Here is a 17,549-nt window from a genome sequence, read left to right as displayed (position 1 = left end):
GTACCTGCCCGGGCGGCCCTCTCTATTTGTTTATGAAGCCGACCTTCTATCTCTTCAGTGATATTAGGGGGTCTGTAGATTACCCCAAATATTATTTTTTCAGTATTTCCCTCCTTTTGTAATTCTACCCACAATGATTCCACATCCTCAGAATCATCACACACTATGGCATCGTTCACACTGACTTTCATACCACTTCTTACATACAGACAGACTCCACCACCTTTTCTGTTCATTCTATCCTTGCGAAACAATGTAAACCCCTGCAGATTGACAGCCCAGTCATGCGAGGAGTCCAGCCATGTCTCAGTGACCCCAACAATATCAATATGTTCCTCCAGTATCAAGGCCTCAAGCTCCCCCATTTTATTTGCTAGGCTTCTGGCATTTGTGAACATACACTTTACATTTCCATTAAGTTTTACACATATAGTCTCACTAATGGGATTTTCTGAGTTATTGGGGTTAATGTTATTTTCTGAGTTATAAGGGCTAATTGTACAATTTAAGTTATTGGGGCTAATGGGATTTTTTGAGTTATTGCGTCTAATGTTATTATTTAAGTTATTGGGGCTAATGGGATTTTTTGCGTTATTGGGTCTAACGTTCTTATTTAAGTTATTGGGGCTAATGGTATTTTTTGAGTTAATGCGGCTTATTGTAGTTATTGAGTTATTGGGGCTAATGGAATTTTTTGAATTATTGGGATTACAATTTTTCGGGCTACATTTATTTTTACAGCTGGTTTGTAACGCATGGATCTCCTTATCCACTGCTCTTAACCTCCCCCCACAGGACTCCTCTCCACCCACCATTATGTCCTGACCCCTCTCTAACCTATCCATCCCACTGTCTGCTTTCTTTGCTTTATTATCCTCCCCCCACTCACCTAGTTTAAATACTCTGCCACCCCTTCCAGGATTCTCTCCCCCAGCACAGCGGACCCCCTTCCATTCAGGTGCAAATTATCCGTAGAATTATGTTCAGATCCAATTCCGCTTTTAATGAACGTTCCATTGACTTTAGTGTTGCGCTGTTCACACTGAGGAATTTCCATAGATGAAATTTTGCTGCAGAATCCTATTCCACCAGAAGATTAAACATGTCCATTCTTATGGCGAAATCTGCGGGTAAAAGCCCATTGAAGTCAGTAGGAGTTTTGAGCGGAATTGATGCAGAATTTTCATGCAAATCAAACCCCAAAGTGGCTAAACTTCCTCCACAGCATTTCCTGATCCTCCTCCGATTTTTCCCCTTCAAATTCCATGTCAAATTCTGTATTTTCTTGCTATTTCCGTGCCAAGGCACTAAGCAGAAGGTGGCATATTTTCTGAATATTCAGATTGAAATGATTCCTCGTCAATTCCTCATTGTGCACATAGCCTTAGGGCTCATTCACAATTTGATTGTAAACTCGGTGTGCTTCCTGCTGCGACTTTGAATGGGGGGTGGGCGGCTCTCTGTGCAGATCTTTGGCAGCGGAATTTCTGCTGTGGAAAATCTGCCACAGACCCCATTGACTGAAATATCTGCTGCTGAGAGCCTGTCCCCATTCAAACTTGCAGCGGGAAATGTGATGCGATCAAATCCGACCGTGTAATCGAAACCTTTAGCTGTAAAGTCTACTCTATGCTAAATCTAACCCTATCCTTGCCCTTCAAGCCCTGGACATAGCTTTGCCCCGTAGTGAAGGATTAGTGATACTAAAAGTCAATGAAGGGAAGAACAGCATCACTGTTACTTACAGGTTGTTTCTGGTATTGCAGCTCATTCACTCCAATAGAGTTAGCTACAATACCTATGAACAGGTATGTTGCTCTTCGTGGAGGATGGCAGTCATGTTTGGCTTACATTGTACTATTTCCTCAGGAATGTTGACAGCACCGGTCAGACATGCTGGACATAAACATTGTTCTTTGTTAAATAGGAAAAATAGACATTTCCAACAAGTTTCATTTCAAGTTAGTGAATCTTCTTTAGCAGTTGAGTTGTTTCCGACATACAGGCAGGGCATAACATTATGGGATGTCATTGTTTGGAGAATATTTAGCCATGTGCATTATTATCACTAAAATGTCTCCTCTGTTTAGTGACATAAGATGGCGGACCAACGGCAGCGCTCCCTCTCTACCTCTGGAGAATCCTTGTATCATGTTCTAGGACTGGACAAGAATGCCACATCTGATGACATCAAAAGATGTTACCGGTGAGTAAGACTAATTGACCCACTATGACCAGGCAGTTCTTGAAGTCAATGTTCTAGAAGTGGGGGGGAAAATGGTCAAGTTATGATGACAGCGGGCGAATTGTGGTATCTAGACGAGAAAACTGGGTCAGAGCAACAGCTGGTCTTTTAGGGTGTTCTCAGTATGTAGTGGTTATTTTCAACCAAAAGTGCTTTAAAGGGGTACTCCACACCTAGACATCTTATCCCCTATCCAAAGGATGGGGGATAAGATGTCAGATCGCCGGGGTCCTGCTGCTGGGGACCCCCGGGATCGCCGCTGCGGCACCCCGCTATCATTACAGCACAGAGCGAGTTCGCTCTCTGCGTAATGGCGGGCAATACAGGGGCCGGAGCATCGTTACGTCACGGCTCCGCCCCCTCAATACGTGCGGTCGTCACGCCCCCTACCATAGACTTGCATTAAAGGGGCGGAGCCATGACGTCATGCTGCTGCGTCCGTCATTACGTATCGCCCGTCATTACGCACAGAGCGAACTCGCTCTGTGCAGTAATGATAGCGCAGTGCCGCCGATGATCCCGGGGGTCTGACATCTTATCCCCCTATCCATTGGATAGGAGATAAGATGTCTAGGGGCGGAGTACCCCTTTAAGGAAGGAAAACCGGAGACAGGGCGCTTAAGGCTCATTGATGCTTCTGGGGGTAGAGGATTGTGGTCCAATTCCTCAGAATAGGTGCTGTGAAGCAGATTGCTGAATCCATTTTTGCTGGCTATGGTAGAGAGGTGTCAGATCACAAAGGGTATCATAACTTGATGTGTAGCCGCAGACCGCTCAGAGTGCCCATACTGACCTCTGTCCACAACTGATGGGGTCTACAATGAGCAAGAGAGCAATGGAGATCCATTACATGAACAACTGGGTGCATTCACCTTACCTTAGAAAGAGTTGGAGCTAAGATGAACTATGGGAAGAGGCAGTGTGATGCTCTAGGGCAATGTTTCCCAACCAGAGTGCCTCCAGCTGTTGCAAAACTACAAATCCCAGCATGCCCGGACAGCCAAAGGCTGTCCGGGCATGCTGGGAGTTGTAGTTTTGCGACAGCTGGAGTCACCCTGGTTGGGAAACACTGCTCTAGGCAATGTTCTGCTGGAAACCTTGGGTTCTGGCATCATGTGGATGTTACTGTGACATGTACCACCTACCTAAACATTGTACAGACTAAGTCCACCCTTATGGTAGTGGGATCCTCTAATGGCAGGGTAAATCTCCGACCACACTGCGAACATTCTTCAGAAATGTGGAACATTACAGGACTAACAGAATCTATATATCAAGCAACAGTATATTACAAAACTGCGGTGTGTTCTACTGCAGATGAGTGAGTCACTGTCTGAGGCGGGACATTGTTGTGGCAGGGATTGGCGGAGCAGCAGTATGACACACTTGGCTCGGGTGCTTCCCGGGCTCGACATGCCACGCTGCAACTCAGGGAAACAATCAATGCAGGGAACCGGAACAGGACACCGGAGGCACTATTATTTGTTTTGTTATATCCCACACAATGGGCATAGCTTTGAAACACAACACCCTACCCGGTGTAAAACCCCTTTAAAATGCAACACTGTGTGCCAAAAAATAATGCCAGAATTCTGGCACAATGGCCCTCATTTACTGAGCTAAACCCACTTGTTTTTGTTGGCTTTTTCCAAGTTAGGGTGGGTTCACACTACGTTTTGTACTTACGGTTCCCGTATATGGCTGGGAGGAGGGGGCGGGGCTTAATCACGGCGCCCGCACTCAGCCGTATAGGGGAACCGTATTTAATGCATATCTATGAGCTGACCGGAGTGAACCGCAGCCTCCGGTCGGCTGCTTTTTTGGCCGTATGCGGTTTCCCGACCACAGGCAAAAACCTGGTCCACCACGTTTTTGCCTACGGTCGGGAAACCGCATACGGCCGAAAACGAAGCCGACCAAAGGCTGCGGTTCACTCCGGTCGGCTCATAGACATGCATTAAATACGGTTCTCCTATACGGCTGAGTGCGGGCGCCGCGATTTAGCCCCGCCCTCCTCCTCCCAGCCGTATACAGGAACCGTAACTACAAAACGTAGTGTGAACCCAGCCTTATTTTGGTGCATAGTGTCTGAGATGTCTTAGCCATTATGCGACAGTGTGCACCAGGAAAATCCAACTAACCAGACGTTGCATTGTGAAAAGCCAAAAAAGGGGCATGGCGAGCCCAAAGGGGGCATGGTTTCACAAACCGACCTACTTACTATTGAATTCACAGAAAATGCTGTGAATAAATGGCTGGAATTTTCCCCCCCAGAAAAAGCTGGTCAGAAAATGTTCCCGACTTGTAATTTTGTGATCCCCATAGTAAATAGAGAGGAATCCTACAAGTTGGAAACATTTCACACAAGTAAACTCACATTCTTAGTAAATGAGGCCCAATATTTTGGTAAAGTTTAAGCCAACTAATAGTTGGTATTAACTTACACTGTCTAAGATTGCGACAGAGATTTATCGTCAGAGCTACTTCGATTATTCTGGCGCATTCTAAGTATTAGACAGTTTTAGTAAATCTGAGTCGTTAGCCCAGATTTATCCAACTCTGTGAGAGAGAAAAAATAGAATGATTTTTCCACAGCGACCAATCACAGCTCAGCTAACAAGCTCTGGTAAAGTGAAACCTGAGCTGTGATTGGTTGCTGTGGGAAAATCACTCTATTTTTTTCTCTCACACAGTTTGATAAATCTGGGCCTATATGTCTCCATTCCGTATCATATTAAAGATGTCTGCTTGCTGTTAGTGAATGACAACATTCCTGTTTCCACGCTGTTTACACACCCATCCTGACCCAATACAGTGAATCATCTATGAAAAGACTAGCCAAAATTGCATTAAAACAGTCTTCTATCGGGGTGTTATGAATGTAAAAAAAAGTTCAATTCACTTACAGCAAACATTATACAATTGCAGAGAAATTGATACTCTGTCATGTATAGGAAGGCAGGTCACAATGTTTTCATAGGTTCTTTCTTGCAGGAAACTAGCACTGAAATACCATCCAGATAAAAACCCAGATAATCCAGAAGCCTCAGAGAAATTTAAGGAGATCAACAATGCACATGGTATACTAACAGACTCCACGAAGAGGAATATATACGACAAGTACGGGTCACTTGGCCTCTATGTGGCCGAACAGTTTGGGGAAGAGAATGTCAACACGTACTTTGTGCTGTCGAGCTGGTGGGCGAAGGTAAGTGGTAGGGTGGAGAACGGCAGAAGTGAGGTTATTTGTCTTTATTAGAGGTAACTGCAGTTTGCTTTCTCTACTTTAGGTGCAACTTATGGCTGGAATCCATGGGGGAATTTATGAATCGTTTTACCCCGTTGTGTTATTTTTTTTTTTTTGTTTTTTTTTTTTTGCTGTTCTTTGGCACAGTGATTTTTTTTTTGTGAATTTTCATTAAAGGGGTATTCCAGGCAAAAACTTTTTTTTATATATCAACTGGCTCCGGAAAGTTAAACAGATTTGTAAATTACTTCTATTAAAAAATCTTAATCCTTCCAATAGTTATTAGCTTCTGAAGTTAAGTTGCTGATTTCTGTCTAAATGCTTTCTGCTGACTCACGTCCCGGGAGCTGTCCAGCTCCTATGGGGATATTCTCCCATCATGCACAGCTCCCGTGACGTGACATCATCATTGAGCAGTTAGACAGAAAACTTCAGAAGCTAATAACTATTGGAAGGATTAAGATTTTTTAATAGAAGTAATTTACAAATCTGTTTAACTTTCCAGAGCCAGTTGATATATAAAAAACCTTTAAGAAGGTTTTTCTAAAAGGACATAACGCCAGAGCATGCCTAGGTGCATTCGTTCACATTAGCAGCCCCCTTGTGCTTGGGTTTTAGTCAAAGCACTTCATGGTTTTGTTTGTGGTTTTGATTATATTGCACATGACTGGCATTGAGCACTATGTATAGATGTTGTCCATAACCCCTCAGCCTCCTTGCATAAAGCACTGTATATAGCTGATGTCCATGATTCCCCCTATATATTGAACACCATGTATAGCTGGAGGCCATGATCCCCCAGGCTCTATATATTGAGCACAATGTATAGCTGGAGGCTATGATCCCCCAGGCTCTATATATTGAACACCATGTATAGCTGGAGGCTATGATCCCCCAGGTTCTATATATTGAGCACAATGTATAGCTGGAGGCTATGATCCCCCCCCTGGCTCTATATATTGAACACCATGTATAGCTGGAGGCTATGATCCCCCCCCTGGCTCTATATATTGAACACCATGTATAGCTGGAGGCTATGATCCCCCCAGGCTCTATATATTGAACACAATGTATAGCTGGAGGCTATGATCCCCCCCAGGCTCTCTATATTGAACACAATGTATAGCTGGAGGCTATGATCCCCCCAGGCTCTATATATTGAACACAATGTATAGCTGGAGGTGATAATCCCCCAGGTTCTATATATTGAGCACAATGTATAGCTGGAGGCTATGATCCCCCCCCCCCCCCCCCGGCTCTATATATTGAACACCATGTATAGCTGGAGACTATGATCCCCCCAGGCTCTATATATTGAACACAATGTATAGCTGGAGGCTATGATCCCCCCCAGGCTCTATATATTGAGCACAATGTATAGCTGGAGGCTATGACCCCCCCAGGCTCTATATATTGAGCACAATGTATAGCTGGAGGCTATGATCCCCCCAGGCTCTATATATTGAACACCATGTATATCTGGAGGCGATAATCCCCCCCCCCCCCCCAGGCTCTATATATTGAGCACAATGTATAGCTGGAGGCTACGATCCCCCCAGGCTCTATATATTGAACACCATGTTTATCTGGAGGCGATGATCCCCCCCCCCCACCCCCCCAAGGCTCTATATATTGAGCACAATGTATAGCTGGAGGTCATGATCCCCCAGGTTCTATATATTGAGCACAATGTATGGCCATGATCCCCCAGGCTCTATACTTGAGCACTCTGTACACTGCTCACAAAAATAAAGGGAACACTAAGATAACACATTCTAGATCTGCATGAACTAATCGTATGAAATACTTTCTTCTTTACATAGTTGAATGAGCTGACAACAAAATCACACAAAAATTATCAATGGTAATCAAATTTATCAACCCATGGAGGTCTGGATATGGAGTCATTCAAAATCAAAGTGGAAAACCACACTACAGGCTGATCCAACTTTATGTAATGTCCTTAAAACAAGTCAAAATGAGGCTCAGTAGTGTGTGTGGCCTCCACGTGCCCGTATGACCTCCCTACAATGCCTGGGCATGCTCCTGATGAGGTGGTGGATGGTCTCCTGAGGGATGTCCTCCCAAACCTGGACTAAAGCATCCGCCAACTCCTGGACAGTCTGTGGTGCAACGTGGTGTTGGTGGATGGAGTGAGACATGATGTCCCAGATGTGCTCAATCGGATTCAGGTCTGGGGAAATGGCGGGCCAGTCCATAGCATCAATGCCTTCCTCTTGCAGGAACTGCTGACACACTGCAGCCACATGAGGTCTAGCATTGTCTTGCATTAGGAGGAACCCAGGGCCAACCGCATCAGCATATGGTCTCACAAGGGGTCTGAGGATCTCTGTACCTAATGGCAGTCAGGTTACTTCTGGCAAGCACATGGTGGGCTGTGCGGCCCCCCAAAGAAATGCCCTAATTTAGAAATGTTTTAAATTTGCCAATCTTGGTGTTCTCTGGCAAATGTCAAATGTCCTGCACGGTGTTGGGCTGTAAGCACAACCCCCACCTATGGACATCGGGCCCTCATACAACCCTCATGGAGTCTGTTTCTGACCGTTTGAGTGGACACATGCACAATTGTGGGCTGCTGGAGGTCATTTTGCAGGGCTCTGGCAGTGCTCCCCCTGCTCCTCCTTGCACAAAGGCAGAGGTAGCGGTCCTGCTGCTGGGTTGTTGCCCTCCTATGGCCTCCTCCACGTCTCCTGATGTACTGGCCAGTCTCCGGGTAGCGCCTCCATGCTCTGGACACTACGCTGACAGACACCGCAAACCTTCTTGCCACAGCTCGCAGTGATGTGCCATCCTGGATGAGCTGCACTACCTGAGCCACTTGTGTGGGTTGTAGACTCTGTCTCATGCTACCACTAGAGTGAAAGCACCGCCAGCATTCAAAAGTGACCAAAACATCAGCCAGGAAGCATAGAAACTGAGAAGTGGCCTGTGGTCACCACCTACAGAACCACTCTTATTGGGGATGTCTTGCTAATTGCCTATAATTTCCACCTGTTGTCTGTTCCATTTGCACAACAGCTTGTGAAATTGATTGTCAATCAGTGTTGCTTCCTGAGTGGACAGTGGGATTTCACAGAAGTGTCATTGACTTGGAGTTACATTGTGTTGTTTAAGTGTTCCCTTTATCTTTTTTTGAGCAGTGTATATCTGGAAGGTATAATCCCCCCCAGGGTCTATGTATCGAGCACATATAGCTGGAGGCCATGGTCTGCCAGGCTCTGTATATTGAGACATTTAAAGCCATGATGGTCGCAGGTACTTTGTATTGGGAGTTTGTATAATTGCAGTCTCCAGCCTTTACATACTATGAGTTCTGTGTATAACTTCACCTTATCTACACAGGTTCTATATATTGAGCTCTCTGTATGGCTGGTGACCTCAGTCCTTACATACTCTGTGCTGCTGTGTATAATTGTCCCTTTTTTCCTCAGGCTCCATATATATATATATATATATATATATATATATATATGTGTGCCATGTATAGTTTGAGTCCATAATGTTCTCTTTGTATTAAGAGCTATGTATAGGTGCAGTCTCCTGTCCTTACATAGTCTGTGCTGCTGTATAGAACTCTCCTTTTCTACCCTGGATCTATACATTTAGCTGTCTGTATAGGGGAATCCCTGGACCTTACACAGTCTGTGCTGCTGGGTGTAACTCTACCTTGTCTCCTCAGGCTCTCTTCATGTTCTGTGGTCTGATCACTGGATGTTACTGCTGCTGCTGTCTCTGCTGTTGCTGTAATTGCTGTTGTGGAAAGTGTAAACCACGGCCCCCTGAAGGGGAGGAGACAGACTTTTATGTGTCACCCGAGGACCTAGAGGCACAAATGCAGTCTGACGAAAGAGGTGAGTGATGCAAAAGGCTGGCTTGAGATGTAGTGGTAGAATCACCCCCCCCCCCCCCCCCCCCAATCCATGTGGCCGCAGGTTTATCATGTAACATCCAGGGACAAGTTTGTTCATATCTACATAATGGGCTAAAATGCATATCTTGCAGCAGGATCAGTGCAGCTCTGCGCTGTATTCTGCTGCAAAGTGTGGACCTACCACCTGTCCTGTGCACATCATGCATGCAGGTCATTTCTAATGACTATTGATTCCTGACACAGAATTGCTACTTTGTGCAGATTGTTTCACATTTCTACATCAAATCCAATAACCGGAAACTGTATAATTGTCAGCCTGGAAAGGGTTAAAGGGCTATCCACCCTTTACAAACGGATAGTCTGTCCTAAAGATTGGCAATGTTATTATTAGAAAATATTAGAGCAGCGGGGTTACCCCTCACGGATTAGATGTTTGGAGATGCGGTACTATTTGTAACGGCAATGTAAGGTACTAAACGGGATACCAGTACAGTGATTACAAGTACGAATGGCCTGGCAGAAGAAGTACCTATTGAAGAAGATGCAGTGCCACTGCCTCGTTACACAGCTAATCAGCAGGATAACCCCTTAACGACCACGGGCGTATATTTACGATCGTGACCGGCTCATGATCTTTGAAGCGCGCTCAGAAGCTGAGCATGCTTCGTATCCGCGGTGGTCCCGGTTGCTATCAGCAACTGGGACCCGCGGCTAATACTGGACATCGCCAATCGGACTGATGTCTGGTATTAACCCTTTAGACACTGCGATCAAAATTGATTGCGGCATTTAAAATGGGAGAAATCCATACCGGCTAGCTCAGCGGAGCTGTTTGGGACCACCGCGGTGAAATCGGCATTCCGAACAGAGGGAGGACAGTGGGAAGTGTCTTACCTTCTTCCCGGCTGTCGATCGGCGTTTGATTGCTCCAAGCCTGAAATCCAGGCTTGAGCAATCGAGCGCAGAAAACACTGATCAATGCATTCCTATGGCAGTGCATTGAACAGTGTCTGCAATCAGTGTATGCAATGTTACAGCCCCTAGAGGGGGCTATAACGCTGCATAAAAAAAGTAAAAATAAAAAGTTAATAAATATGATTTATCCCCTTCCCTAATAAAAATCTGAATCACATATGTGGTATCGCCACATGCGCAAATGTCAGAACCATAAAAATATATTGTTAATTAAATCGTAGGGCAATGGTGTATGCACAAAAAAATTCCATAGTGTATTTTGGTCACTTGTTATACCATAAAAATTTTTTATAAAAGCGATCAAAAAGTCTGATCAGAACAAATATGGTACTGATAAAAACTTCTGATCACGGCGCAAACAATGAGTCCTCATACCGCCCAATTCGTGGAAAAATTAAAAAGTTATAGGGGTCAGAAGATGACAATTTTAAGCATATAAATTTTCGTGCATGTAGCTATGATTTTTTCCAGAAGTACGACAAAATAAACCCTATATAAATAGGATATCATTTTAATCGTATGGTCCTACAGAATAAAGATAAGGTGACAAGTTTACCGAAAAATGTACTACATAGAAATGGAAGCCACTAAAAGTTACAAAATTCAGTTTTTCCTTCAATTTTGTCGCACAGATTTAATAAAAAAAATTTTTGCCGTCGATTTTTGGGTAAAATGACCGATGTCATTACAAAGTAGAATGGGTGGTGCAAAAAAAGCCTTCATATGGATTTTTGGGTGTAAAATTGAAAGGTTATGATTTTTGAAATGTAAGGAGGAAAAAACGAAAGTTAGAAAACGGAAAACGCTTGGTCGTTAAGGGGTTAAGAAACCATTTTTCAAGCCAAGTTAATTTGCTCCCAATCTGATGCTTAGAGGCATACACAGCAGAAAAGATCCTGTGGTTGTATCTCCATTGACATCATAAATACCCTAAATGTCCCTTTTTTTTTTTATTTCAGATACTGCTGACATCCCAGTGGTGGTACAACCCAGCTCAGCCACGGAGACCACACAGCTTACCAGCGACTCCCATGCCAGCTACCGCACCGACAGCGGATTCAACTGAGCGCGTTCAGGATCCTTAGGTCACTAGGATTAGAGAGGAGGGGGAGAACTGATCTCATCCTACAGCCCTCTGTGTAATCATACCCCCAGCCCCTCATCTGACCAGCTATTATCTTGTCCCCTTGGTGCGGTGATTGAACATCCGGGGAGTAAAGCGCATGCTCACCACTCACCTTTCCACCTCCCCATCCTCCACCTTCCTTTTCATGATCAAATCTTTTTAATTTATTTTTACTTTTTGTTTATGTCTAGTTTTTAATGGGTATATTTTTGTATGGGGACCAGTTACTTCCGCACCCCCTTTCTTCTTAACCCATTGTTACCCTCCATCTCTGATCGTGTGCCGAATCCAACCCGCCCCCTTCTGTCATGTACTCGGTATGCGTTAGTGTGACAGTGGCAGGAAGTAATCTTTTATTACAGATAACTTTCTGTGTTCCTTTTCCTGTCCCCCCCCCCCCCCCCCAAGATGAGTTTTAACTCTGTTTGCATCTTATTGTAGTGTGAATGTGTGCTACAGGTGTGTGAGTGATAGGGATGCCCAATCAGCATCTCCCTCCTGGCATAGAAGGTGTTTTACAGAAAAGGATGTTTCTGCTGCTGTCATGATGTACGGTAATTTCTTCAGTGGAATTGGCTTGACTATATACACTTATTCAAGAGAGAGGGGAAAAAAAGAACATTATTTTCTAAATGTTTTTTTTAATGCTTTTTACAAACCTTGCTGGACATTTCAGTAAAATTGCACTTTGAGAATTATTACATTTTGAGGTGCAATAGACCAGTCTGACCTGTAGGTGGAACTGCTTAGTTTTTGACTCCATTACAGCCCATTGTTCCCATAGCTGGGGCTCTCCAGCTGTTGCAAAAGTACAACTTCCATATTTCCATGACAGCTGGAGAGTCACAGGTTAGAGAACAGCGGTCTAGTCATACTGAAGCCCCCAGCGAGTGCATTATAGAACATTCTTCCCATGCTTTTACATGTCTTATGTAAGTGATCCTATCCCCATTATTAGGAGTTCTCTTCTTTTAATATAAAGTTAATAGGGGACAGTGATTTCCGTTAACATCAGAAAGGGAGGTGGGAGTGGGGTAAGTCTATGACATGGGGGTGCTTGGTGTCCTTGCAGCCTTCTCCCACTAAACTGTGCAGTGACTTCATACTCAACCCCCTGCATTTTGCTGGTGTTAGGATGCCAGCGCCATATTTATTTGTATATAATGTCAGTAGTACTTTGCAGCGCTGTATTTATCTGTATATAGTGTCACAGTGCTGTATGGTGTGCGTGTGTCTGGTGCTGGGAGAGTACTTGTCACTAAGCCAAAGAGATGTAAGGTGCCCCCCCCCAACGGTTTGTCATGGGTCCTAGCGCTTGCGCGCAGTGACAATCTCACAACAGCGGCGCTGCACAATGGAGCCTCCTCCATCACCCTTATCACCACTCGGACTGTCTCTGTTTTGGGAACAATATAAACTTCCTTTATGTTTTCTGGTACCACCATGGACTAGTTTGAGAACTGGAGAGCTCTCCTTGCACTCATGGCCGTAATGCAGATAGATCTATGTGCATCCGACCATATCTCTGATGCAGCGTATCCTATAGTACTCATGCCTTTTTGTAGGCACTTCTATGTGTATACCAGCCAGGATGAGTGCAGCACAAGCCACTTGTACCATGGGTCTGGAGAAGGTGCCAGTCTAAGCCTTAGTGCTGTAGATATGTTTGTGACGATATGTGATAATTTTCTTGTGTCTTTACTTGCAGAGTGTAAACAAAGCCAATGTAATGTATGACTGGGCAACTTCAGACTGTCGGGACAGGCTAATTTGTCTGGCACAGTAGTCGTTTGCATAGAGAAGGGGTGCTTCTGTGATACAGAGTAGTGACTGCAGTTATATCTACTCACCACTAGATGCCGCTGCTGTCTGCAAAATCTCTTGTCCTGGCACATCTATCTGGGATACATGTAAATTATGAACAGATTACTATATTTTCCCACCAAATGGTGACGCTGCTGTTAGTTTGATTTAGTTGCACTAACTTTTACTTTTACCGTATTGGTGTCTCTTCCAGTCACAGTTAAAGCTGCATTCAGAATTCTTCCAGGTGCCTTTGGGATCTATCTACATTGGGATTGTCTGAAATAATCATGACCAAAAAAAAGGGTCACCCAGATGCAAGGTAGTCCCATTGAAAGTATCAAATCTACATCAGAAATCCAGGCATGTGCCCTAAAGAAAAATCTGTTGTGCTAACATAACCTTAGTGCATGTTCACACATAGAAATTGGCTCGGATTTCTGGGGATCCACATCCATTCTGTGCAGAAATCTGCATTAATTCTAGGCAATTTGTAATGTTATCTTTAATTGGAATCTGTGCTATCATGTTCACGGCATGGATTTATCCATCGTGGACTTGAAAATCCATGGGTGAGAAATAAATAAGCATCATGTCACTTATTGGCATGTTTCCACATAGCATTTGTAACCAGGTTTCCAGTTAGCCTCACTATTTGAGGCAAATGTATGTGCACAATGGCAGCAAATCCATGGCTTGCAAACTAAAAACCTGCATAGAAATCCTAGGGTAAGCCTTGGATGTCTGATACACATTCCCAAGTGGATTTCTCCAATGGAAAATTCAGCTGTATGAACATACCCTTAAACTTAGCTGGCAGCCTATAATGTATATTAAAATGAAGCCTGTATTAAATATGCATTAAAGGGAATCTGTCATTTGCACAAAGTTGTTTGTAAAGGCTTATAGTGCGGCTGACACTGATGATAATGATACTTAAAGGGGTACTCTGGTGGAAAACATTTTATTTTTTTAAATCAACTGGTGCCAGAAAGTTAAAGATTAGTAAATGACTTCTATTAAAAAATCTTTACCCTTTCAGTACTTTTTAGCAGCTGTATGCTACAGAGGAAATTCTATACTTTTTGAATTTCTTTTTTGTCTTGTCCACAGTGCTCTCTGCTGACACCTTCTGCCTGTGTCAGGAACTGTCCAGAGCAGCATAGGTTTGCAATGGGGATTTTCTCCTGCTTTGAACAGTTCCTGTTACGGGCAACAGGTGTCAGCAAGAGAGCACTGTGGGCAAGACAAAAAAGAAATTCAAAAAGTATAGAATTTCCTCTGTAGCATACAGCTGCTAAAAAGTACTGGAAGTATTAAGATTTTTTTTTATAGAAGTCATTTACAAATCTGTTTAACTTTCTGGCACCAGTTGATTTAAAAAAAAAAAAAAAAAAACCTTTCCACCGGAGTACCCCTTTAACACGAGACGATCTGTTCCCTTATTTGCCCACTACCCTTTTCATTCGGGCGGCATGCTTGGTGCATGGACGGCCCTCCAGGAGCACACTGACAAATACACTACAGCTTCCTCAGTTGGCCCAGCTGCGAGCAGGCCTGAAGAAGCAGCAATTGGGATGTCAGCGTCCTTCTGGAGCACCAAGTCTGCCGCCCAAATAAGGAAGTTAATGGGCGAACGGCGTCAAGGATCTCCCTGTCAGAAGTATAATTTTCATCAGTGTCACGCACACTACAAGCCTGTACCAACAGGTGAGGGTTACGCTAATGACAGATTCCCTTTTAAAACTATATAAAGTATCACAACAACAAAAAGGTCCAACTCTTAAGTGAGAAACACAAGGTGGTGGGTGCCAATATATGATGAGATGCTGTCACCCAAAGCGAATCACCAAAACATTCCCAGTAAAGCGAGGTCCCAACAGGTTTCCCCTATGCAGTTAGAAGGTTAATCAGGGGGCCAAGGCTGGAATAGCACAAGCACAGGCTACATATATAACTTAAGACACATACTAAGGGAAATGAACAGATAAAAAGGCAAGTATTATGTAAAGAAGTATGTAGATATTGGTTACTAATAGGCGCTATAAAAGCCACTCATGCATAGCCTTGTGCCATATGTGTGACTGTGCTTGGTATACAGTACCCAATACTTTAGTATCTCTTTACATCATTACATTCATTTTGTGTCTTTGTTCTTGTCCCTTTATTATTTGTGGCTTGGTTTAATGTATGTGGTATAGGAGAAACATGTTGGGACTTCTTTGCTGGGAGCAGCAGTAAGCTTCCTATTTTGATACATTTGCATCCAGCACCCACCAGCTTGTGTGCATCACCATTTTTATTGTGGTTCTTAGTTTTAATGCATTTTAATACAGTGCATTTTAATATGCCATGATACGATTCTGTGAGCCTCTAGCATTTTTGCATATTGCAGTTGTGTGTTTCTGTTATGTGATTCTTTTTTCAATGATAGAGACAGCCTATAATGTGCACTGAAGGATGGGGCAACTCTTAACTAGATATAAATATAAATACCTATACAGTTAACCCCTAAACTTACAATGTCCTCAAACTACAATATTTTCAGCATACAACTCGACATACAATGCTATGGACAGTCCAAATCTGTAAAACATGTCAATGGCTTGAAGATCTGACCAATCAGAACGGGCATTTCACCTGGTATATCACTTGTATTACTGAAGTGCATGCACTGACTGGTAGCGCCCACTACAGTACAGGGTGGTATTACATGTTCTGTACTCTTTACCTGTGCCAGGGTTAGCTGCTCCTTTGGTTAGCTGCACCAGGTGAGGCTGGTTCCATTTTACTTTTTTGGGACATTGGCCCAGATTTAACAAACTGTGTGAGAGAAAAAATAGAGGAATTTTCCCACAGCAACCAATCACAGCTCAGCTTTCATTTTACCAGAGCTTGTTAGCTGAGCTGTGATTGGTTACTGTGGGAAAATCATTCTATTTTTTTTTCTTTCATACAGTTTGATAAATCTGGGCCATTGTGTGTACTGTACAGGACCCTGAAGAAGCTCCCGTCCTCTACATAGACAGTGATTTACAGCTTCCAGCAGATCTTTCTTACTTTTATATGTAAGGATTTGCTTTATCTGTATTAGTTATCTACTTATTCCTCACTTTTTCCAATTTTTGATGACATTTTGGGGCTTTAGAACCAATTACCAGGTTTCCACAGTTATGTTCTCAACATACAATGGTTTCAACTTACAATGGCTGTCCTGGAAGTGATTCATATTGTAACTTGAGGGACCACTGTATAAACATTCTCTGTACAGTAAATGCTAAAGGATTTGAGAACCTGGAATCTGAGTGCGGAGAAATTAGCAAGAGAATTGTGAATGCAGCTCTGGGTGTGATTCAACACTCAAACTGAAAATGACCTCCTGTACACTGACCTGTGAGATTCTATAATCCGTATCATGCACAGATCCGCAGGAGCCTCTTATGAAGCCAAACAAATATCTTCTGCTTCTCATGTAGTAATATATGATATGTTTCCGCTGTCCTCTACCTGCCAGGAGTAAACGTTGCCAGTGTTGGGGTCCCGGAATCTGTGTCTAGTATCTGAGGGGGGGGGGGTTACTGGGTTGGGGTCGGGGTGACGCTGAGGTCCCTCTGAACATTTGCAGAGGAGAAAATTCATATTTTGTTTGTAGCATGTCATTATGTATGTTTGAATATTACCTAACGTGAAACAAAGCCAGACAGATGTTAAGTTATCTGAACCACTACTGTAAAATAAATGTTTTGGTGCAGGAACCTCTCTTTGGAGTCTGTTGTTTACTTTCCTCTGTTCTCATTTTATGCTATTAGTTATAGGAGGCAGTATTATAGTAGTTATATTATTGTACATAAGGGGAGTATTATAACATATTCTTGTACATAGGACAGTATTATAGTAGTCATATTCTTATAGGAGGCAGTGTTTTAGAAGTTATATTCTTGTACATAGAAGCAGTATTAGTAGTTATACTATTGTACATAAGAGCAGTATTATAGTAGATATAGTCTTGTACATAGGAGACATTATTATAGTAGTTATATTCTTGTACGTAGGTGGCAGTATATAGTAGTTATATTCCTTTACCCAGGGAACAGTATAATAGATATATTCTTGTATATCAAGATATATATATACAGTTATGGCTGTAAATGTTGGCACCCCTGAAATTTTTCAAGAAAATGAATTATTTCTCACAGAAAAGAATTGCAGTAACACATGTTTTGCTATAAACATGTTTATTCCCTTTGTGTGTATTGGAACT

At 43.2% G+C, this 17,549-nt stretch overlaps 1 protein-coding gene and 1 long non-coding RNA gene across 2 annotated transcripts in view; both read left to right on the top strand.

Moving 5' to 3' along the window:
- The window catches only part of DNAJC5 (DnaJ heat shock protein family (Hsp40) member C5), a 46,275-nt gene extending 32,850 nt beyond the window's left edge, over positions 1-13,425 (top strand). Inside the window, exons 2-5 of the mRNA XM_056548449.1 lie at positions 2,091-2,206; positions 5,240-5,453; positions 9,193-9,364; positions 11,319-13,425. Of these exons, the coding sequence (XP_056404424.1) occupies positions 2,100-2,206; positions 5,240-5,453; positions 9,193-9,364; positions 11,319-11,425 (600 nt within the window). The 5' untranslated portion in view covers positions 2,091-2,099 and the 3' untranslated portion in view covers positions 11,426-13,425. The remainder of the gene's footprint in view (positions 1-2,090; positions 2,207-5,239; positions 5,454-9,192; positions 9,365-11,318) is intronic.
- A 1,216-nt stretch (positions 13,426-14,641) lies between these two features.
- On the top strand, positions 14,642-17,055 carry LOC130296427 (uncharacterized). Its single transcript, XR_008849211.1, has 2 exons — positions 14,642-16,113; positions 16,196-17,055. It is a non-coding gene; the product is annotated as an uncharacterized LOC130296427 (long non-coding RNA).
- The last annotated feature ends 494 nt before the right edge of the window (positions 17,056-17,549 follow it).

This window comes from Hyla sarda, chromosome 12 (assembly GCF_029499605.1).
Source record: "Hyla sarda isolate aHylSar1 chromosome 12, aHylSar1.hap1, whole genome shotgun sequence".
Classification (NCBI taxonomy): domain Eukaryota; kingdom Metazoa; phylum Chordata; class Amphibia; order Anura; family Hylidae; genus Hyla; species Hyla sarda.
Note: the sequence above shows the minus strand (reverse complement) of the source record. Positions and strands in the feature narration are given on the sequence as shown.